Source organism: Canis lupus, chromosome 23 (genome assembly GCF_048164855.1).
Source record: "Canis lupus baileyi chromosome 23, mCanLup2.hap1, whole genome shotgun sequence".
Taxonomy (NCBI): domain Eukaryota; kingdom Metazoa; phylum Chordata; class Mammalia; order Carnivora; family Canidae; genus Canis; species Canis lupus.
In genome coordinates this window covers 45341190-45364916 of record NC_132860.1, presented here as the reverse complement: position 1 = coordinate 45364916, position 23727 = coordinate 45341190, and the positions used below count along the sequence as shown (strand labels likewise).

Below are 23727 nucleotides of genomic sequence, written 5' to 3'. Positions count from 1 at the left end.
AATTAAGTAGGCTCCACGCCCAACATGGGACTTGAACTCCTAGCCCTGAGATCAAGCGTTGCATGCTCTACCAACGGAGCCAGCCAGGCATCTGTTTGTTATTGTTTTTTGTTTTTTGTTTTTCCAATGGATGAACATAACTATACTATAGTGAAGGATTAAGGTTTATAACGCTTACCTTGAAGTAAAGACTCAATACACATGCCTTTGTTTTATCATGTTTCACATATTTAATAAAATATGCTGAATTAGAAACCCAATGTACTCCAAATGTGCTAAAAATACATATGATATTCTTCTTCATTGTTTCCAGGTGCTTAGCAAACTTTACCAAGTCTTTTATTTCCCTGGATTAATTTATACATAAGAATTAATACCAATAATAAGAATATACATTTTTTAACACATCTTAAACTGTGAAACAAGCTTGGGTTCTCTGATTTGCAGACATCAGGAGAATGAGGTTTCTTCTCAATGGAAAAATGTATTCATCTTATCCTAAAGAAAATAGTGAATAAGTAAGTATTTACTTTAGGGAAATGCTCTTAATTTTTTTTTAAGATTTTATTTATTTATTCATAAGAGACACAGAGAGAGAGGCAGAGACACAGGCAGTAGGAGAAGCAGGCTCCCTGTGGGGAATCCAATGCGGGACTCGATACCAGGACCCTGGGATCAGGATCTGAGCCAAAGGCAGATGCTCAACCACTGAGCCATCCTGGTGCCCCAGGGGAAGTGCTCTTTAATCCCAACCCCATTTTAATCTAAATCTGATTTAATGTTCCCAACAGTACTTCATTTGGTAGAGCAAAATATAAAAGCCAAACCAGGTGATCCAGGTAACTCCTGACTGGCTGCTCAGTCTTCCAGACCCTTGTTGCTCAGAGTAGTGTCCTGACCAGTAGCGTTGGCATCACCTGGGAGCTAGTTAGAAAAGTAGAATACCAGGGGTGTCTGGGTGGCTCAGTTGAGCATCCAACTCTTGATTTCAGCTCAGGTCATGATCTCATGGTTTGTGAGAGCAAGCCCTGTGTGGAGTTCTATACTCAGCGGGGAGCCTTCTTGAGATTCTCTCTCCTTCTGCCCTCTGCCCTTCCCTCACTTGTGTAAGCATGCATGCATGCACATGCTCTTTCTCAAGTAAACAAAGTTAAAAAAAAAAAAAAAGAAAGAAAAAGAAACACAGAATTCCAGACCCCACACCAGACCTACTATATCAGAATCCAAATTTTAGTAAGATACCCATGTCATTTGTAGACACATTAAAGCTTGAGAAGTACTGGGCTAGACAACTTCAGTTGTTGTTGTTATATGCCACAGAACAAGAAGGAAATGATAAAAGGAATAAAACTTGTTAGTATGATGAAGATTGTGGATGCTTCACAGTTTCTAAGAGAAACATGTTTTAGAACTAAAATTGGATGATCATGATTCTAAATTTAAACTTTAAATAATGTGTATTAAATGTTGGAAGAGTCACAACTACAATGACTGTGTTGTTCATGAGAAAGAGAAAAAAAAATGCACAAGTGAATAAGAAAAAGATGACCCTGAGACTGGCTGAGTCATCTAAAGGAAGTATACTTTATGGGAGAAGTTCCTGGAAATATTCTAATCCATGGAAAATCTGTCTTTGAAAGCATCAGTTCTAAGATGTATATGAAATATATGCAACTTTTCATGATTGACACACTAAAATCAATAGGTTCCATTGCTTTTTTCCACTATTGTTTGCATTCTATTTAGCAGATTCAAGTAGGGAAAACTGTATACTCTTGTGGAGGGAGAGACTTATGTGCATTAGCAGCAAGATGATTCTGAACATGTAGTAGGCAGCCAACATATACTTTCTGGACAAAAAGTGATTGAGTACCATGCTAAGTGTATGGTGGTTAGCGAAAAAGACATGGTTCATGCTTCCATGGATTTTCTGATAGTGCATGAATTACTCTTGATCGATTTTTAAAAATTATCTGTGGACCTTGCTCATCTATAATGTATCTGTGCCTTGCATCTACCTTTTTTATTGATAATGAGAAAAGTTTAATTCTTCATTATCAATCTGATTCACGTAGACTGATCAGTTGTGATTTGTAGAGCAGATAGTTGGAGTGCATATGGCAAAATGCAGCTGATAACTTAAGAGAAATGAAGCTAAGATATGTAACTAGAGCAGTTATATATTGTAACATAATTACTGTTGGAGCACCTGGATGGTTCAGACAGTTGAGCATCCAAACCTTGATTTCAGCTCAGGTCATGATCTCAGGGTAGTGAGATTGAGCCCTGCATTGGCTCTGTGCTGGGTGTACATTCTCTGTCTCTCTCTCAAAAAAAAAAAAAAATGTTTATAACATGATCATTGAAGGTGCTTGACATGGGGCTGTAGATAGAGGCCTAGAGGCTGCTAGTGTGGATGAGTGAAAATGAGTGGGAGCAATGAACAAGCCTCTCCTAAATTGTATGGATGAAAATAATGCAATTATGGTCAAAGTTTTTTAGATTATATGTCCCCACCTGAAGAATTCGGTCATCTACTGGATTTTTATGTATTCAAATGAAAAGTAATTTGTTCTTCAAACCAGTCTTATAATACGACATTTAAAAATAATTCATTTTTACAATGAATTGCTTTGTGAGTTTTCTTGCAATGATACATTTACCCACTATAAATAGAACCTGAAAAATTGGGTGGAAAGTTGAAATAAACAGTCCCCAATGGGCAAGAAGCCCAGACTTGAGTTGAATCAACCATTACTTCAGGACACTGCTATCTTTGTGGATTTTGAGTGTAGTCATCTCCCAAGTTCGTTCTAAACCCTCATCCCTCAACCCTGTGCCAGGTAAGTGACCACAAACACTGGTTCCACCCTTTTTGTCCAGGGACTGGATTCTCTGCCATGATGACCCAGGGGTTAAATCATCGTCTCAGAAGTCAGACAGACACAGGTTTGTAGTTCTGGCCTTACTGCCTCCTAGGCACAGGATCTTGAGTAATGTAGTGTCTCTATGCCTCAGTTTCCTCACTGGGAAAATGGAGATTAAAACTCTCATTTTATGTGATCATGTGGATTACAGAGCTATATGGAACACTTACGTTGTGCCTGGCACATGGTAAGAGGTGGCCGCTACTACTTTATTATTGAATCCAAATCTCCATACTGGTTCCTCTTTGCTACATGAATCCCCTTTAGTAATAAGTTCTTGTTTTGTTTTGTTTTTTCTTTCTTTGACTTTGTGTCTCAGCCTCTTAGTGACTATATTTTCTCCCTACTGAATTCATATCCTAGAGGCTGCCTGCCAGGAGACCCTTCTTTGTGCCACTTTTTCGGAGCCCTCACCTCATTCTAGGCTTAACAGACACCCCCGGCTGTCGGGCACAGTTTGGCTCATAGAGGCAATAATATCTAGTAGTTAAAAGCCACTGGAGACTGGCTGTCTGGGTCCCAATCTCAGAACACGCATCTGGGTAAATTGTTCAGCCTTTCTGTACCTCAGTTTCCTGATCTATAAATAAACTGTATAGGGATGCCTGGGTAGCTCAGTGGTTGAGTGTCTGCCTTAGGCTCTGGGCGTGATCCCCGGTTGGGGTATCAAGTCCCACATAGGGCTCCCTGTGAGGAGCCTGCTTCTCCCTCTTTTTATGTCTCTGCCTCTGTGTGTCTCGAATGAATGAATGAATGAATGAATGAATAAAAAATAAACAAATAAATAAACAAACAAGTAAATAAATATTAAAAAGAATAAAATGAATAGTATCTGTTTCATGTGATTGTTGTTATGATTAAAGGGATTATTATGCATGAAGAATCTGGAATAATAAGTACAATAAAGCATTTGCTATTATGTATCACTTCTTGGGTAAAATTACCCACACTTGATATTTACCCACTTCTCGCTTTTCATCCTAGGGTAACCTCCCACTTGTAGAGCTACTTCAAGGATTCGTATGTCAGGTCCCTAGAGCATCTGGACACTGCTTATGCTTCCATGCCAAGACCCCCACTTTCTCCACATCCTGCCACCAATTTCCTGGCAGACACTAGTTATGACAGTGAGGAATGAATAATATTTTGTTCCCATCTTCAAGTCTGTGAGGAACAGTGCATTGGGCCCAGGTGGGTGGCCTTTTACCTCAAATAGGGAGAAACTAAGGGAGCCAGGCAAAGTAGTTGCCTGATTCTTCCTTACTTCCCTCATCTTCCTTTCCTCGTTTCCATTGGTAAGCAAAGATCTGGGGGGGAAGGGGGGGAAGGGACGATGCAAGCTCTCTCCCCACCCAGGCTGGCTGTGTGCCAGAAAGGCTTCCTTGCATAAAAAGTAGAGTCCAGAGTGTAACTCAAAGAGCATAAACTTCTATTGTATCCTTGGAGTAATTTACTTTGCTGAACTGTTAACTGTTTGAGTTCCCTAAGGAGGTAATGTGGCTAAAGCTAAAAGTAACTCCAGAGAAGCAAATCAAAAGAAGATTGCATCTTGACCAAGCACTTGAAATAAAGCATGTACCCCTGGTCTGGGAGCTAATCGGCACACTCAAGGCTTTCAGCAGAAATCAAGAGTATCAGGATCTTACTTCTTAGCCCTCCATGCCTCGAATAGTACGTGGTTTGCGGCAGCAAACTGTTTCTGCTCGGCAGTTCTGGCTTCAAGTTGCCCACAGGGAGATTCCTTTTAATGCTCCAAATCCTTTCCAGGGCCACTGTCAATATTTTTAGAAGCAAGATAACAATTATTAGCTTAATTCCTATTTAGCACCAAATGTTTTAGAAAGTATTTACTGGGTGATTATTCTTTTCAGTCATTTGGGTGGAGGCTTATTTTGTTTGATTCATCAAACCACCCAGGGTCTTTGGCATTTGTCCAATTCCATTCATTCAGTTATTCCATAGGCAGTTAAACCTCTTATAGTGCTATGAGGTCTAGATTTTTTTCAATCTATTTTCTAGATTGAAAAGTCAACATAGAAACAAACATATGTAACAAAGCACAAAAGGATCAGAAATAAATTAGTTAGTATGGACACTTCATGCAGTTAACCCTATTTGATTCTGATTTAATTCCTTAGAAGTACAAATATTTCCAAAGACAATATAACCAAAAGTTGCCAAATCAATTCATCAAATACATTCAACAATCTTCTAAAAGACTGAACTGGATTGAACTAGATGCTATTTAATCACTCCTTGAATGAAACAACAAGCTCACTAGAAAACAACATAGATAAATACTCGGAAGGCGATGTCTACACATGGATACAAAGCAAACTATAGTCTTAAATTCTGATACCATTCAGTGAGTATTGTTTTAGATATTTGATTTGTACGGATCGTCCTCCATATCCTAATAGTACTTACTTAGCTCTTGGGAGTCAGCTGACAAGCTTTTGGTGAAAAGCTATTATGTAGAAAATTGTGGGGGCATCTGGGTGGCTCAGAAGTTGAGCATCTGCCTTTTGCTCAGAGTGAGATCCTGGGGTCCTGGGATAGGGTTCCCCATCGGGCTCTCTGCAGGGAGCCTGCTTCCCCCTCTGTGTCTCTGCCTCTCTCTCTGTGCCTCTCATGAATAAAAATATTTTTTAAAAAAAGAAAATGTGACCCAAGTCAAGTAAGATTATTCAGGTTAGTGCCATACATCGTTTTTAGCATTTCTGAAGCTGCAAATTATAATGCCAAATATTCTCCACTGATCTGAGACTGCCTACTGGTTACCATGCTAACATCGGATATTTCCCTAAAGGATTCTGTACCATGTAGTGAGAGGGGTGCAGTGTTTGGGTTCAAAGGGATCTGGGGTTCAGTCTTTGCTTCACCACTTGCCAGTTGTATGGCTTTGGGCAAGTTATTTAACCCACTGTGTCTCTGTTTCCTCAGCTTTGAAATGGGGATAATATCTAGCTCAAAGAATTATCATAGGATTTGGATGAAATGGATATGAAGTGTTTTGCACACAGTAAATGGTAGCTATTATTTTTACAGGGACAGTGGTTTCCTGTCCAAGGAACGGACTCTGATTCCGTTTCTGGAGGCATAGTCAATGGTCTGACTCACCGGTGGAATGGCAACACTTGCCTCTCCCTCTCCACTCCTGAATGGAGTAGCTGAAGCTATCTGGCGGGGTTAGTTCCCCACTCCCCAACAACCTATCTTCAAGGAAGACTCCACAATCTCCTGTCAAGACCTGACAAAGCTTTTTTTTTTTTTTTAAGAATTTATTTATTCATGAGAGACATAGAGAGAGAGGCAGAGACACAGGCAGAGGGAGAAGCAGGCTCCATGCAGGGAGCCCGACATGGGACTCGATCCCGGGTCTCCAGGATCAGGCCCTGGGCTGAAGGCAGACGCTTAACCGCTGAGCCACCCAGGATGCCCAAGAGCAGACAAAGTTTAAGCTGTTCCTTGTATCCAACCTAAATCTTTCCCCACCATTCCAGCCAGTTTCCTCTTCTTCTATCCTCTCTAGAGACAGAAACAGCTGCTCTCCAACCTGTGGATAATAGCCGCTCAGACTTAGGAGTCCACAGGTATTTATTGCATGCCTCTTGGTGTACAACACCAAGTAAGAGACCGAGGAAACAGGTTTGGATTTGTTCCAAATTGAGAGAAGTTCTGGCAAATGGAAAATAGTTTGAAATCAGGAGGCAGAACTCTGTAGAAAAACCAAATCCAATCAGAAAGGAAAAAATCACACTGATCTAATCAAGCTGTGCTCTTTCAAATGCATCATAGAAGTTTACAACTTAATAGGGAAAATACCTCAAATATAAATGCAGATGCTCAGAAACATGTGAAAAAAATCAAAAGGTATGTATGCGTATTTACTGTACTCAAGAATAGAGCAGCTGAAGAAACCAGCATTACTTTGATTTGATAGGATGTTTGGGTGATGAAGTTACAGAAGGTGATATGTTCAACTGGAGAAAAAGAGGTCTGGAAAGAAGCACAAATGGCCTCTGAAGCACCTTCTTCAAAGAGAAAGCCAAATCCCTCGGCTCTGGGCATGTGCATTCCAGGAGGAGGAAGAAAGACAAGGAGGGGAGAGAGCCAGGGAAACCACAGTGTTGGCACATAGCCTGGAAAGGAAAGGGCAGCAGGCACAAGAGGGATCAAATCCCCTCTGGAAGCTCAGAATCTTCTGGAGAGTCTTCTCTCTTTGCTTCTCGGCCTCCAACCCCTTCTACTCAGCAGCCTTTCTAGGTGTGTCTTTATCCTGAATGTTAAAGTTACAAAACCATGACTTTATGCTAGAAATTTTAGCCAGGGGGACCTGGCCTGGTCTTTCAGGGAAGGTAAGCTCACCCTTCAAAAATATTTTTGTTCCCTTCAGCTGTCTCTGGCTATGAGAAATGAACCTCAGAGTTTGAAAAGCTAGTTTGGAGCTATATCATCCATGCTTCCTTTGTGTAAACATGGCCAGAGATTTGACCACAGGAAGAAAAATGTAAGTAATTTAAATTTATCTTTGGTGACTTCTAGGCTCTGTAATTTTCTTGACATGCCTTTGGTGTCTACTAAATTCCTTTTTTATTGTAGGTACACCAAATATTTTTGTTGAATGGATTAATGAATAGCAAACCTACCCATACTTGCTGAGTGATGTTTTCTAAATTGGTACTAAATGTAATAAATAAACCAGATTCAAAATTAAGTTTTTATGCATTCAGGACATAGAGACACAATGTAATGGATTTGGCAGGACACTTTTGAAATTCATTGAAAAAGAAAATGTTGTATGAGAGAAAACTAATAAATTTTACTAATCAAATTTTTCATGATTACTAGAATCTCTGCAGGTTTAAGCTAGAAAAGTATAAAAGCCCTTGCAATTTGAAAACATTAAATTAGAACATGAATTTAGGGGCACCTGGGTGACTCAGTGGTTGAGTGTCTGCCTTTGGCTCAGGTCATGATCCCGGGGTCCTGGGATTGAGTCCCTCATCAGGCTCCCCACAGGGAGCCTGCCTCTCCCTCTGCCTGTGTCTCGGCCTCTCTCTGTGTGTCTCTCGTGAATAAAAAAAAATAAAAATCTTAAAAAAAGAACATTAATTTATTTCCACAGAGTCATCTACAGAAGTTCTTAGAAATGTAGAAATAATTTCAAGATAAACGGTAAAATGAAAGCAATAGTCTGGGGCACCTGGGTGGCTCAGTCCATTAAGTATCTGCCTTTGGCTCAGGACATGATCCCAGGGTCCTGGGATCGAGTCCTGCATCAGGCTCCCTGTCTGTTTCTCTCTCTGTCTGCCGCTTACCCTGCTGGTGCTCTCTCTCTCTCTCTCTCTGTCAAATAAGTAATAAAATCCTTAAAAAAAAAGAAAGAAAAAGAAAAGAAAGCAATAGTCTGATAATGCATGTCTCACAAGCTTATCTCTCTTTTTAAAAAAATTATAAGGAGGGGAAAATCTTTAGGGAATCACTAAGAATATGTGAATGATGATGGTAGCTAAATTCTTACTTATCTAAAAAATTCCATAAATTGCCCCAAATCCCATTCTCATCTGACAGAAGATTTGGTCAGAAAAGGCATTTGTTCATCAGGATGATGAGAGCCTTTCTGAGTAGATCCCAGACCCTGTTCTTATCTGATGGGAATGTGTCATCCTCTGAAGCCCATTCTACCTCCAGTTTGAACCTAAAATGAGGCAGAACCTGGAAAAGATTGTGACAACCTTTCTTCTACTGAAGAGAATACTATTTGCTACCAATACAACTTCAAATCTTTTTTCCCTGTCAGAAAACATAAGCTTATGTTTTCAAAGACACAGTATAAGCTAAAAGCAAAGACACCAGCTTCTGAGAAGCCTATTGCTCTGTGTGACAAAGGGGAATCACTATACCTCCCTGAGCCTTAGCTTCCAGATCTGCAAAATAAGAAGAATAAGAGTGCAGGGTCATTGCAAGGATTGGGAGAGATAATCTGTAAAAACTGAAAAAAATTAATAATAATACTTATTATTATTACCACCATCACTGTAGATGTATATAGACACCCTCCACTCACCCCTACCCCTCAGCCCGCCTCCAGTGTCTCACGGAGCCCACCTATCTCTGTATTAGGAGCTGGGAAGGAATCCAAATCCAGAAGAATGGGCTTAGGGACTCACAGCCCATTTTTCCTGTGGTCACTGATGCCATTCTCTAAATCCAAGCATTGGGCACCAACCACCTGGAACATCTTGGCCATGTCAGTGTCTTCATAGTTCTAATTAACCACTGTCACAACACAGCCACCAGAACAGGTAGGATAGCTCATTTAGCTGAAGGTCCCAGAAGACCAACAACTCTTTTTCCTGAGTCCCCCTATTGCCACCCAAACAAAAATATCCCAGAAGAAATGTAATGTTTGCTCTGTTAAACATCCAGAAAATCTAATTAATGAATCTTAGACTTTTTACTTATTTCAAGAAACCCAAGGAAAAGAAAACTTTGATCTTATGCCACTTTCATTCAACCAGAGGAAACAGGAAAAGCATAGGAAGAACTGAAGTCCACTGCTTCTGGGCTCTTCCATGATTGTCATCATTAGTTCAGCACAAAGAAAAGTGCTTTAATTTAAGTTGCTTAATTTCATACAAATCCCCCTCTTAATAGATGGTGTCAGCTCTCTGGCAAGTTCACCCATACTTGGCTATGGGGTCCAGTGTTTTGGTGCTTTATCAATGGTTGGGGGAAAGTCCAGTCTGGACATTTACTGAAATCTCACTTTCATCAATCAGATTGCTGTGAGAGAATATGGACTTGATCATTTAAAAATTCAAACAAATCCAGTTAATTAATACATTGCTACACAAATATGCGTGGATGCATGCATATACCTTGGCCTTGGTGTATATATATACACTCACTCTCTTTCTGTCTGAGAGAGACGCCAGGCAGGTAATATAAGGAAGTAAAGCAGGTCAGGGGTAAGAAATAATTGGCTCTCCTACTCTTTTAGTTTTTTCCACTCTTGTTGGAAACACGGATACCAGAGAAACACATTTTTTCCTATTTCCACCATGAGAGGACGAAGTCTGCAGTGGACGTGTGAACATAAATAGTTTATGATCTGCTCCACCTGGCTGGGGAACTTGTGTGTAATGAGTAACAGAGTGAGAAGGCCAGCCAGGGCAGCATAAGCCAACTCCAGTCACTGCTGCCATGTGTGAATGTCAACTTGGTTGTCACATCTTGCTTTCTCTTCCTCCTTCACCCAAGATATTCTAGAAATCTAGATTCATATGTAAAAAGTCCTAATTTTTTTAAATGTTGACAACTGATTTGTATATTTAAAATATACAGTGCAGAACAAATAAATATGTCTGCAAAATGAACCTGACATGGGGGACAATAGTTTGGGATCCTGAGCCAAACTAAGATACCCCTGACAACCTAATTAAATGCAAGACATGGTGATCTGGAGTGGGTATGGAAGATGGCTCTGTGGTCTTGGGTTTGGATACTATGCCATGTCATGCATTTGGAGGGTGATATACAGAAAGGAATAAGTTGAAGAAAAGTACGAGTTTCGTTTTGGACATGTTGATCTTGAGTACTTGTGGGACAGCCAGTATGAGATACGTAGCCTGGACACACAGGCTTCAGACACAGACACATCACAATGAGGTAGTGGCAGAAACCATGTGAATAGCTGATATGATCCAGGGAGAGCCAATAGAACAAGATTAGAAGACTGTGGGTAATACCCTGGTAAACATCAATATTTGGGGATGAGTGTGAGTGAAAAGAGGTTCTCAAATGTGGATGAGAAGAAATATCCAGAGAAGAGAAGAAGGACATTTTAATGTCAAGGAATTTGAGAGAAAAACAAAGTTTAAGGAAAGAACCATCAATTATGTCAAGTGGTACAGAAATCTCAAGCCAGCCAGAACAGGACTTAAAGGACTTCATTATAACACATGACTGGAAATACTATAGTGTGTAGAATGCCAATGGGATTTGGGGTCAGACCTGAGTTTGGAATCCGGTTCTGCCACTTACTTACTGCATAACCTTGGACAGTAGAAACCTCTTAAAATTTCAGTTTACTCATCCATAAAATGGGGATCATAATACCTATATCACATGGCTTTCATGAGAATTTGTAGTAAGCAAAATCAAGTCCCTGCCCGCATGTAGCTTATGTTCTCATGGACAGATAGTCAATAAAGAAGTATACAGACAAATATATAATTTCAGGTAGTGATAAAAAAAAAAAGCAGATAGAAGAAGGTGGTATAAAAGATTAGAAGTAATTAGGGGAGTGGGTAGTTTCGACTTTAACCTGGTAGAAATGTTCCTTCTGAGAAGGTGATGTTGGGCTGAAACTTGAAGGAAGAGGGAGAAAGACATGTGATGGTCTAGGGGAAGTAGAAAGGTTCTGAGGTGAAAATGGGTTTGGCATGTTCCATAACATCAAGAAAACTTGTGTGGCTAAAGTGAGGTAGGAAAGTATAGGAGCTGAGTTCAGAAAGGTGAGCAGACCATAGGATGGGACTGAAATCTAGACTAAGAATCATTAAGAGCCATCTGAGGATTTTGAACATGGAGGTGTGTACATTGATTTATGTTGTAAGAGATCCCTTTGGATTCTGTGCAGAGAATGGATCATCAGGTTGGCAGTAGAAGCTGCTAGAGGATGCCATTTCTGAGCTTGCAAGAGATGATGGGGGTTTGGACAAGGTGGCAGTTGGGGGGATTTAGGATGTATTTCCAATATAGATTCGACAGGATTAGCTGAGGGACTAGATGTGAACTTTGGCAATTTGACTTAAAGGTGTTTGGGCATAAGCAACGGAATGAATGGTGATGCCATTTCCTGAGATGGGGAAGAGCTGTTGAAGAGTGGTACAAAATAAGAGTTCTGTTCTGAACATGTTAAGTTTAAGAGGCCTAGCAGACATCCAGATAAGACAGTAAGTAGGCTTTTGGTATTTGAGGGGAAAAGCAGAGGCCAGAGTATAGATTTTGGGGTCATTAGCACAACAGGGCTACATGTGATCACTCAGGGAGTAACTATAGATGGAGAGGAGGGCCTGTGACTGAGCTCCCCAAAGTTAAGAGGTGAGAAGGAGGGAGAGTTAGCAAAGACAACAAACACTAGTACCAGCAAAACCAGGAGCATGATGATCTGGAAGCTAAGCTGACAAAGTGTTTTCAAAGGGAAGGAGTAGGGACGCCTGAGTGGCTCAGCGGTTGAGTGTCTGCCTTTGGCTCAGGGCATGATCCTGGTGTCCCAGAATCAAGTCCCACATCAGGCTCCCTGCAGGGAGCCTGCTTCTCCCTCTGCCTGTGTCTCTCTCTCTCTCTCTCTGTGTCTCTCATGAATAAATAAATAAAATCTTTTTTTTAAAAAAAAAAGGAAGGAGTAAACAATTATGTAGATGCTGCAGAGCAGTTGAGTTTGAGGAGTTTCTGGATTGTATGAGACTTTCAAGATCATTGGATTCGATCTTTAAGGGGAACGCCATTTACCATCTGCAAAAGAACAGTTTCCCTGGACTCATGGAAACAAAACTCTACTTACAATGGGGGAAGGAGTAAACAAGAAGTGGAGGAATGGTGCCAATAGGTCTAGTGTACTTTTAATATTTAGGAAGAGCTGCCATCAGAGCCATACAAGTCCCTAAACATTTTATGCAGAATTCTGTGTGTTTGTGACAAGCTGTGTTCTCCATAAAGAGAAGCCCAAGCTTTCATCACATATTTCAAGGAGTATGTCACTGAAAATCCTATGTGGAAGGTTTTAGTGGCTGGCCCAGAGCTGCCAACACCCTGAGACTAAGCAGGAAGCATGGATCTCTAGGTGCTAGTTCCCTGTTGGGGCCAAGGACACAGGGCTTCCGGCCCTTTGAATTTTTTTTTTTTTTTAAGAATGGAAAGAGAAAGAAAATTAGTAGTTTGTTTTCCATAAGTAAAGCCCCTTTAAAACTTAACCTTACAGAACCTAGTCTGAATTTTAAAGGATTTTCTAGGCTAAAAGAGCACCTCTGTGCGACCTCTGGTGGATGTTATAAAAATGCAGCCCAAGCATTTCCATTTTATACAAAGGATAGTTGAAAGGATTGCTTAGAAAAATGGATTTTTATAATCACTTAGATTGTCTCACAATCAAACATATCCAGTAAGAATAATACATCATATAATAGTATATAAATTATAAATTCATAAGTGTATAAATGAAAGCAACCCAGAACAGAATAATATAAGACTTAAAAATTATTTTAGCCACTAGGGAAATAGTACATATGGGTGGGGTTTGGAGAAACAATTCAGTGGGTCATTCTGCATCCACTCATAGAGTTCAAAATAAACTTCATAGATTCCTTCCAGACACAGTATGAACAGAATTGGCCATTTTTTCAGTCTCTCCTTTTGGAAGAATGGGCAATACAGAAGGCCTAACACGTATTTGCATGGCTGGTTTTGCAATGGAGTGTGGGCATATAGGTCATAGAGTCGGAAAAAATGCACCTCTGTGCATGCAGCATCTTCTTTTAGGAATCCCTAGAGAATCTGGGTCCTAGCTGCTGGGGATTCAACAGTCCTCCTGAGAAAGTGTGAAGTTCCCGGAATGCAGGAGTCACATGTTACAGTTCTTTTCTTTCTTCAGGAATGCTGGTGCCCAAGAGCTTTCCAATAAAAACCTGATGATTTGAAAAGCATGTGTGCCTTGTAATCATTAAGAAGGAATTGTGAAAACAAGGGGATCTAGTAGTTGCAAAATAACATCTGTGAGGAGGGTGCCTGAGTGGCTCAGTTGGTTAAGCATCCAACTTTTGACTTCAGCTTGGGTGTTGGTCTCAGGGTTGTGAGGTCAAGCCTGAAGCTGAGCTCCACAGTGGGTGTGGAACCTACTCTTAAAAAAAAAAAAAAAATCTCAGGGATTCTGGGCTTCTAGAGTAATCTTACCTCAAATGAACATCAATGCCTAGGCCATATAATCAACCCATAAACTATGTGTATATGCAATAAAATCCTTGGATGATTTGATCTATGTAAATAACTTTGATTCTTCTGGGTCAGTGATTTTCAAATTGGGTCCCGAGACCATCAGCCTGAATATCAACTGGGAACTTGGTAGAAATGCAAATTGTCAACCCCCCACTCAAGAACTCCCAAGCCAGTTACTCTGGGGATGGGTCCCAGCTATCTGCTTTTAACAGGTTCTGAGGGAATTCTAATGAAATCTAAACTTTGGGAACCACTGCTATTATTCACCCCTATATTGATAAAGATTGAAGAAGTTATTGTGCTTTTCTGGACAAAATTCTACTTCTCACTAAATACAAATAACTCGACTAAAAATGTGGGATAGCAATGTAGATACTGATACCTGGCTTGTTTTTTTTTTTTTATAAATATAAGCTTATTTGGACACAGGCAAAATAATTATAAAATCAGCTCAAGAATTTCCCAAGGGTCCATTTTTCTTTTGATAGTTGCGGTTTTGTAATAAATAAAATAATCACACTACCATCAAATAGGTAATTTCATATTCATTTCAGACATATACTTCATTTGTCACTGAGATTACCTGCAGGTGGATTTTTAATGTGGCACTCATCTCTTTTAATATAAAGTTCTTCTTCTAGTACTTCCTTAATTCTCTTATGTGGCTCAGAATACAAGAATTTCTTCCCTATAAAGATATTAATAAAATTGGTTACTTATGACAAATTATGCTGAATTTTCTAGCCATTATACCTACATGAGTAACTATTTCTTAAAAAGACACATCCTTATGTACAAACAGCAGATGATCCACCCTGCGACTCTATTTTGGAAAAATCCCTTCCACTGTAATTTTTGGTTCTTTTGAGACTTTACACTTTCACATAATTCCTGAACTTCCATGATAAATTCTAAATACCTCTAAATATTTAGAGTTTCCTTCATTAGTTTCAAAGAAACTCATTTATTCAATAAATCCTTATTAAAGATCTACTTACCTTGGACCAGGCATTTGGCTAGGGGCAGAAGTCAAGCAATGAATAAGACAGATATGCACACAGGGCCTACAATCCAGCTACATAACACAGAACAACCTCAGCGTTATTTAATCACCATTTTGAGAGATAAACCTGAATTGCAGTAGTGAATCACTTATAGACAATGACTTTTTCCTGGCCTCTAAACCTGGCCCTATAGGACATCACTGCTTTGTGAAGGATTGGCTTATTTGTTCTAAGTACCTTAACAATATTTCTTCTGCTCGGTCTCCATCTCCAAGCTCTGTGCCATGTGACACTGTCTTCCTAGCCTCTCCTGTCAGGCCCTCTCTCTTGCTCTCTGGGCTCCAACGTGGCCCTTCTGTCAATTTCCCACATCACAGCCTATGTACGTTCAATTTTCTGCCTGAACTGCCTTTCCCCTAATATTTTTCCCCAGGTAACTTCTATTCATAATTTAAGTCTAGGCTTACATGTCAGTTCTTTGGGGAAACTTTCCCTGACTCTACAATCTTGCAATGTTCCTTGTTACTTTTTCATATAGTACTCTCCTCTCTTCTCTCATTTCTTTTATTGCAATTTGTATATGGCTTCATTTGCTTTATATGACATCATTTGTGTAACTATTAGTTGAATATATGTCTTCCTTTTTTCCTTACCAGACTGTAAATACCATAGGGCAGGGATGTTGTCTGTTCCGTTCATCAGAGTCCTAGAAGAGAATCTGGCATAGTAATAGACCAAATGTGTGTTCAAGAAGAACTCCCTGTTGTTAAAGTAGACTCTTCTTGTGATGAATGCCAGTGCAGCCTTGTGAACGTCAGGGAACGAGTAGTGATAGTCTTAATACTCAAAAGCTCAAGGCAAGAAACCATGGGAAACCTAATCAACCAAATACTTTAGCTATTTCAGATAGGAATTTAAACTCACAATGGCAGGTACCTCATCTTTTCCAGACTAACCAATAAAGAATCACAAGTGAATATATTTGATTCATGTACAGACTGGTCCAAATGGGATAAGAGACCTGCTGCCTCTGGCTATGGCCATGGGTCATTCCTAGTCATGAAGACTCACACACCCACAGACACAAACAAGGTAGAATTAGATATACTTTCTGCATCTAATTTTTTCCTGCAAAAGTTAGGAGTCATTTGAATGTGGATGGAGGTTAGCATTACTCAAGCTTAACTTTGGTTTCAACTTTTTTTGGTGGGCAGCCCAGGTGGCTCAGCGGTTTTAGCGGGAGTCCCACAGGGAGTCCCACATCAGGCTCCCTGCATGGAGCCTGCTTCTCCCTCTGCCTGTGTCTCTGCCTCTCTCTCTCTGTCATGAATAAATAAATAAAATCTTTTTAAAAAATAAAAATAAACTTTTTTTTTGGCTAAATCATGATCTTAAGGCAGAAAAGGGTTTAGGAAACATGGCTAAGAAGGAAGAAAATCCTGTAATAGATGAATAGACCAGAAGAGATCACCTGCTCTAAGTTCAAGTCCCTTGATGAATTTCAGCCCTGCTGCTACAAGAATTTACAGAGGAAATCACTAAAGGTTTTGAGGAACTATGAGAAATTGGAGTAGTAAAGAGCTTAGTATAGGCAAATACTCTTCCTAGAGGGAGGGAGGGAAGGAAGGAAGGAAGCAAGCAAGCAAGCAAGAAAGCAAGAAAGAGAGAAAGAAATTCTACAAACTCTAACATAGCAGCTTGATGTTAATCCTCACCAACATTTTGAGTCAACAGATGGCTTGTGAGTACAGACGACGAGGAGCAGTGATCACTAAGTGTTAAGGACTACTAAGGACAATATTACTCTAAACTAAACTGCTTTCTTTTGTTAAGAGATAATAATAATTGTTATAATTTATTGAATGCTACCATGCATATATAATTAGCATCTTACATATATTATTTCTCTGTCGCAAAATCACTCTATGAGCAGGTATAATTATTTCTATCATATAGTTAAGAAAGTAAATCAGGAAACACAAAAATAGTCATAAAAATTAAAAGCCATGCCTACCTGACTCCCCCAAACCCAAGTTATACTAAACTAGCTAGATTAGGAAGATGTTGTAGCCACAATGTACCTGCATTTCAGCAAGGCATTTGATAAAGTGTATTTGTAGGAGACAGAATGCCCTCACCAAAGATGCTGATTGACAGGTCAGGGACTTCTAGAGACTCTCCTTGGAACTCTTGCAACCACCACATAATTTGCTAACTTGGATATAGGGAGGGACTGCCAGTAAACTCACCAAATGTGAGGATGGCACAAACTTGCTGAATGGCAAACTCAGGATGCAAAGGCCTGCTCCTGGAAGGAAGTGCTAAAATTCATAGAATGGTATTGGCGGGGATAAATATAATGACTTGTATTTAAGATTAAACAAATTAACCACATAAATAAAAGAAAAGCCTGGATTGGGCAGCCCGGGTGACTCAGTGGTTTAGCGCCACCTTTGGCCTGGGGCCTGATCCTGGAGACCGGGGATTGAGTCCCGCGTCGGGCTTCCTGCATGGAGTCTGCTTCTCCCTCTGCTGCTCTCGCTTTCTCTCTCTCTGTCTGTTTCTCATGAATAAATAAAAACAAAATCTTAAAAAAAAAAGAAAAGAAAAGAAGAAAAAGCCTGGATCAAATGTTTTCAATTGGACAGCAGAGGAAAGAGAAACTAAGGGTGTCACAGACTGCATTTGTTATATGTGTTATTAATATAATGTACCTGCCAAAACAGCTAATTGATACTGGGTCCATTTAATAGAAGTAGAATGTTCAGATCGAGGGAGATTATAGTCCTCCCACACTATCCTAACCTGATCATGCCTAGAATACTGAATTCAGCCACATAATAAACTGGAGAATGTTGGAAAGGGCTAGCCAGCCTGGTGAGAGTGCTACAAAGTATTTTAAAGATGATCCTAAAGTCTATGAAGATTTGGTGGCTATTCAAAGAGCCACCTCCATACAATTTAAGAATGTTTTACTGGGAAAGGACCACATTTCACCTATGTGTATTTCAGACCAGATCTATGATTAAGGAATAGAAGCTACAGAGCGACTGGAGACTTTTTGAAAAAAAATTTTTTTAAAAAAATCAAACAGGTACTTCATGTGTGTGTGAATAGCTTGGCTCTACTCAGGCTGAGGCCCTAAAAGGAGGTTCCCTGGGAGACCCAGGCAAGAATGCTGTATGTGCCAAACGTGATTTTCTGAGTTCCTGAAAGTGTGGACACCTGCCTTAATTCATCACTTCTCTGCAACTTGCCCAATATCTGGCAGGTAGTAAAGACTCAGTATTTGTTGACTTGATGAGTGAACGATTAATCCCACCTTTGACTCCCACAGGACTCCACAGGGCTAAAGAACCTTTCTTTTTTAACATCTTTAATGGAAAAATTCCCAGACAGAATTTTAAGTCGGATTAAGGACGTACTTAAAAATGCCCAATACTTCAATATCCTGGATTTAGTTTCTCTAAGTAAGGCCTCTGCATACTTGAAAACAATGAACGGAAGGAGGTATCCTAGTCCTACTGGGGCTGATGCTGAGGGAAGAGGCCCTTTCTCTAGGAGACACTGGTTCTGCGGCTCCTTAAGGAGGTGTCCGGGGAGCAGGCCGTGTGGCCCCCTGAGGCGGGGGAGCTGAGCCGCTTCAGCCCCACCCGCCCTCCCTCCTGGGGTCCGCTGAGCACAGAGGGAGCCACTCAGCGCCAGGCTGCTCTCTAGGGAGGCAATCAGGAGGGCTGGAAACTGCGAGCAGTTCCTCTCTGGCCTATTACTTTCCCCATCATCATTCCTTAGCACCTACTGTAAACCTGTAGAGCACAAGGGCTGTGGAGTAGAAGTCCATGGAACGGGGGGCCCGGGGGGCTCGGCGGTTGGGCGCCTGTCTTCGGCCCAGGCCGTGATCCCGGGGTCCTGGGATCCCGTCCTGCGTGGGGCTCCCTGCGGGGAGCCTGCTTCTGCGTCCCTGTGTCTCTCTCAAACACACACACACGCCCAGGCGCCCGCACCCACCTTCCAGGCAGCGCCACGGCCCCTCGGGTTGGAGGCTACCCTCCGAGGCGGGCCGAGGCTTCCCGCCGCCCAGCCGGCCCGAGCCTGCCTCGGCCCCTCCCTGCAACCTTGGCCCCCGCGGCCCCGCGGCCCCGCGCGCCCTCCCCGCCCGCCGCGCTCACCCTGGCCGCAGGACTGCTGGGGGCCGCCGCCCCGCTGCCCCGGCTGCTCCCCCTCGCGGCCCGCCTCCCGCGCCGCCCCCGCGGGCACCACCGCGGCCTCCGCCCGCCTCATGCCGCGGGGTCCGCTCCGCAGCCGAGGCCTCCTCCCCGCCGGGCGGTCTGCCTGGGAACGCCCGGCGTCCCGGTTGCCATAGCGACCGCGAGCCCGGCCTCCGCCCGCGCTCTCCAGGGCATCTCCCCGGCATCTCCGGGGCATCTCCCGGGCCGCAGGTGTCCGCGCGCCCCGCGCCGCGCCCAAGGTAGGGACGTGCGCTTACCTCCCTCCCGACCACACTGAGGACTCTGCGGGACTCTGAACGCTCGTTTCTCCCTCCCGCTTTGCCGGAGCAGCTTTACTGTTCCCAGGCAGGGAAACCGAGGGTCAGAACAGCTGAGGGAGTTGCCCGAGGCCGCAGGCGCCAAGAGGAGAGGACGCCGGGGCAGGGAGGGACGCGGGCAGGTACTGCACAGGTGAGCGCCCTGGACCCACACAGCCTCGCGCGCGCCGCCCGCCGTGTCCCACTCCCTGCTACACACAACGTGAGCACAGAAACGAGTGTTGAAGGGTCCAAACTTTTGGATTAAGTTTTTAAACGACTCTTGTTTCCAAGCACCTTTGTGTCCACAATCTATTTCGATCTGTATATGATACCTAATTTTACAGATGAGAAACTCAAATTCGGGAAAGTTTGAGTAGCAAGGGGAAAAATCCAGAGCTTTGTTCTGGAGCACGAGGTTGCTCGTGTTTTGTTTTTGCAGACTTTAAAAAGTAAATTATGGCATAGTGTTAATTTTATAAACGTTGGGGCGCCTGGGTAGTTCAGTGGCTGAGTGTGTGCCTGCCTTTGGCTGAGGTCGTGATCCTGGGGTTTGGGATCGAGGCCCGCACTGGGGAGACTGCTTCTCCCTCTGCCTGTGTCTCTGCCTCTCCATGTCTTTCGTGAATAAATAAGTAAAATCTTTAAAATTTTTTCCTGAAGGTTAAATGTGCATTATTTTACAGAGTCAAATAGTTCTACCGACTTGTAATCAAATACAGGGGACCCCATATGCCTCCATTTCATCCCAGAAACAACCATTTTCACCCCTCTTGGCTGACAAATTAGTATTTACAACCCATGACCAAATGTTTCTTTTGATGCTTTTATGTTTTTCAGTTTTAGGTATCATATATCTATTTCCTACTTTGAAAGATAGATTTAGCTCTCCTTCGTTATCCTCACCTCACATGTATTTACTGCCCTCTCAAACTCCTAATATAGGTAAATTGAAATTCTAGCTAGAACATTTATATTCCTCCCACTATGTTAACTCTAGTCACAGCTGAGCTATGTAATATCTTATGGTCGCTTCTCCTTTCTGCTTAACCTTTTAACTTCCTGGAGTTAATAACTGCCTTGTTTTTTAATTGTTTACAGCTATTGTCAGGATTTCCCTTTGCCCTTATGACTCTCCCTTGCCATGGATTCCTAGTTTTGAGTATCCCATCTTTTCTGTTTCTTGGTATACTCACTAATTGGGTGAAGTCTAGCCCCAGTAGCTTTTTGAGAAATGGTATATGGGAGGTAAAATGTCCAAGTCCTTATAAGTTTTAAAGTATCTTTGTTTTACTCTCTACTAAATTGGAAGTTTGGCTGGGCAAAGAACTTTAGATTGGAAATTATTTTTCTTCAGAATTTTAAGGTCATTGCATCATTGTCTTTGCGCATCCAGTGTTGTCATAGAGAATTTTGCTGCCGTTCTAGTCCTTGCCCCTGGTTTAGGCCCTGGGTTCGTTTTTCTTTCTTTCTTTCTTTCTTTCTTTCTTTCTTTCTTTCTTTCTTTCTTTCTTTCTCTTTCTTTCTTTCTTTCTTTCTTTCTTTCTAGAAATGTGGAGAATCTTCTCTTCGTCCTCGTTATTCTCAAATTTCATGAGGATACATCTTGATAAGGACACATTTTTTAAATCCATTTTGCAGGGCGCTCAATAGGTCATTTCAATTTAGAAATCCATGCCCTTCATTTTAGAGTACTTTTCTTGAATTATTTTATTGCTATATCTTAGTTTTCCCTGCTCTTCCTGAAACTCCTGTTATTTTTATGTTAGAGTTCCTGATTTGTCCTCTAATATTCTAACCTGTTTTTCCTATCTTATATGTCTATTTTTACACTATTTTCTAGAATTCTTCGATATTTTCTGAATTCCATTTTTCACTTCTGCTATCATGTTTTTAATTTCTCAGAGCTCTCCAAATATTCATTTTTATAAAACATCTTGGCCTTCTATCATGAGTAAAATGTCTTATGTATCTGGGGATATTAATAATATACTTCATTTTCAATGTTCTTTTCTTCTTGTATAATTGCTGCTTCCTCCAAGTTACCTAGTCCTGTCTATTTTGGTCTCAGTAGCTTTCCTCAATCTTCAGGTGGTCCTTGACTCTCTTGCCTTATCTGGTAATGGAAAATAGAAATCTGTGCATATGGTAGGGGTTATTAACTGGGTGTTTCACTGATGGATGGTGTGCCTCAACTGTTCAGTTATGGAACCCCTGATGTCAGTATATAAGTTCTTATCTCTTGACCCACTCTGATTCTCCATGGAGTAAATCCTCTAGTCTCCCTGCTGGAGGGTGTGTCCTGGGAAATGAGTGGGAGAAGACAACTGAAGTACGTAAATATTCATGAAATTCCCCTGTCCAGAATGGTGGTCCTGCCCTCAGTTGTGATTTGTACCTTCCAGTCTAGAGGGCCTCTCTTTGGCTTCCTCCAGAGAATTACCTCCAGTCATCCACTGGGGTGGGAGTCATCCACTTAGCTACTCAGAATGGGGAAATGGAGGGTCTAACCTCTTATTTTTTAATGTGGTAAAGTACACATAAAATTTAACCATTTTTAAGCATATAATTCAGTGGCATCAAGTATATTCATAATGTCATACAGACATTTCTAGAACTTTTTCATTTTCCCAAATAGAACCTTTGTAACCGTTAAACAAGAATTCCCAATTTCCCCCTCTCCTAACCCCTGGTAACTTCATTCTAGTTTCTATCTCTATGAATTTGACTACTTTAGGTACATACAAGTGTAATCACATACTTTTCTTTTGTATCTGGTTTATGTCCCTTAGCATAATTTTTTTAAAAAATCATTTCTTTGAGAGAGAGGGAGAGAGTGCATGCACATACAAGTCAGCAGGGAGGGGCAGACTCCTGAGAGAGAATCTTTCAAGCAGACTCCTCATGGGATGTGGAACTGGACACAGAGCTGGAACCCGTGACCCATGAGATCATGACCTGAGCTGAAACCAAGAGTTGATGCTTAACAGACAAGACATTAATGCTTAGCCACCCAGGTGCTGCACTTAAAATAATGTTTTTAAAGTTCATCTATGACATAGCATGTATAAGAACTGCATTCTTTTTAAAAGTTGAATAGTATTCTATTGTATGGATATATCACATTTTCTTATTCATCTGTTGATGGATGTTTAAGTTGTTTTCACTTTCACCAGTTTCCAATAATGCTACGATTAACATTGATATACAAGTAATCTATTTGAGTTCCTTCTTTCAATTCTTTTGAGTACGTATCTAAAAAATGGAATTGCTGGATCATATGGTAATTTCATGTTTAACTTTTTCAAGTGGTTGCACCATTTTACATTCCCAACAGCAATGTACAAGGGTTCCAGTTTCTCTGCATCCCTACTAATACTTGTTACTTTCCTTAAAAAAAAAAAAAAAAAAAAAAAAAAGCCAGCTATCCTAGTTAGTGTGAAGTGGTATCTTTTTGTGGTTTAATTTGCTTCCCCAATGACTAGTGATGTTGAACATCTTTTAAGCTTGTAAGCTATTTGTATATCTTTTTTAAAGAGATATCTATTCAGGTATTTTGCTCGTTGGATTCTTTGTTGCTGTTGAGTTGTAGGTGTTCTTTATATATATTGAATATTAATGTTTTATCAGATACATGATTTGTAAATATTTTCTCCTATTTTATGAGTTGCCTTTTCATTTTGTAGATAATGTCCTTTGATTTCAAAAAGCTTTAATTTTGATTTAGTCACATTTATCTGCTTTTCCATCTGATGCTTTTGCTTTTGGTATCACATCCAAAAAACCACTGCTAACTCCAATATCTTGAGGATTTTCCTCCCATATGCTTTCTTCTATGGGTTTTATAGTTTTAGCTCTTACATATAAGTCTTCGACCATTTTAATCTTTGTATTAACATTACAGTGTGATGTAGGAGTTCAACTTTATTCTTTTGCATTTGAATATCAACTTGCCCAGCGCCATTTGTTGAAAAGACTACTTTTTCCTCCATTGAATTGTGTTGACACCCCTGTCAAAAGTCAATAGTCCATAAATGTAAAAGTTTATTTCTCGATTCTTAGTTCTATCCATCCATATGTCTATCCTTATGCCAGTACATGTCTTGATTAACATAGTTTGCCAGTAAGTTTTGAAATCAGAAAGTGTGAGGACTCTGTTCTTTTTGAAGATTGTTTTGGCTCTTCTGGGTTCCTTTCATTTCCATATGAATTTTAGCATCAGCTTGCCAATTTTTGTAAAGAAGTTACCTGGAATTTTGAAAGAGATTGA

The 23727-nt window shown here is 40.9% G+C and overlaps 1 protein-coding gene and 1 long non-coding RNA gene across 2 annotated transcripts in view; one reads left to right on the top strand and one right to left on the bottom strand.

The window, feature by feature from the left end:
* Positions 1-206: 206 nt before the first annotated feature.
* Positions 207-19372, bottom strand: C23H11orf97 (chromosome 23 C11orf97 homolog). Its single transcript, XM_072795065.1, has 4 exons — positions 19102-19372; positions 14512-14616; positions 4574-4699; positions 207-498 (listed from the first exon to the last, which is right to left on the bottom strand). Exons 1-4 carry the CDS (start codon positions 19355-19357, stop codon positions 494-496), a joined length of 492 nt encoding a protein of 163 aa, XP_072651166.1. The 5' UTR covers positions 19358-19372; the 3' UTR covers positions 207-493.
* The window catches only part of LOC140615181 (uncharacterized), an 18961-nt gene continuing 14561 nt past the window's right edge, over positions 19328-23727 (top strand). Inside the window, exon 1 of the long non-coding RNA XR_012015921.1 lies at positions 19328-19611. This is a non-coding gene — a long non-coding RNA (uncharacterized lncRNA). The remainder of the gene's footprint in view (positions 19612-23727) is intronic.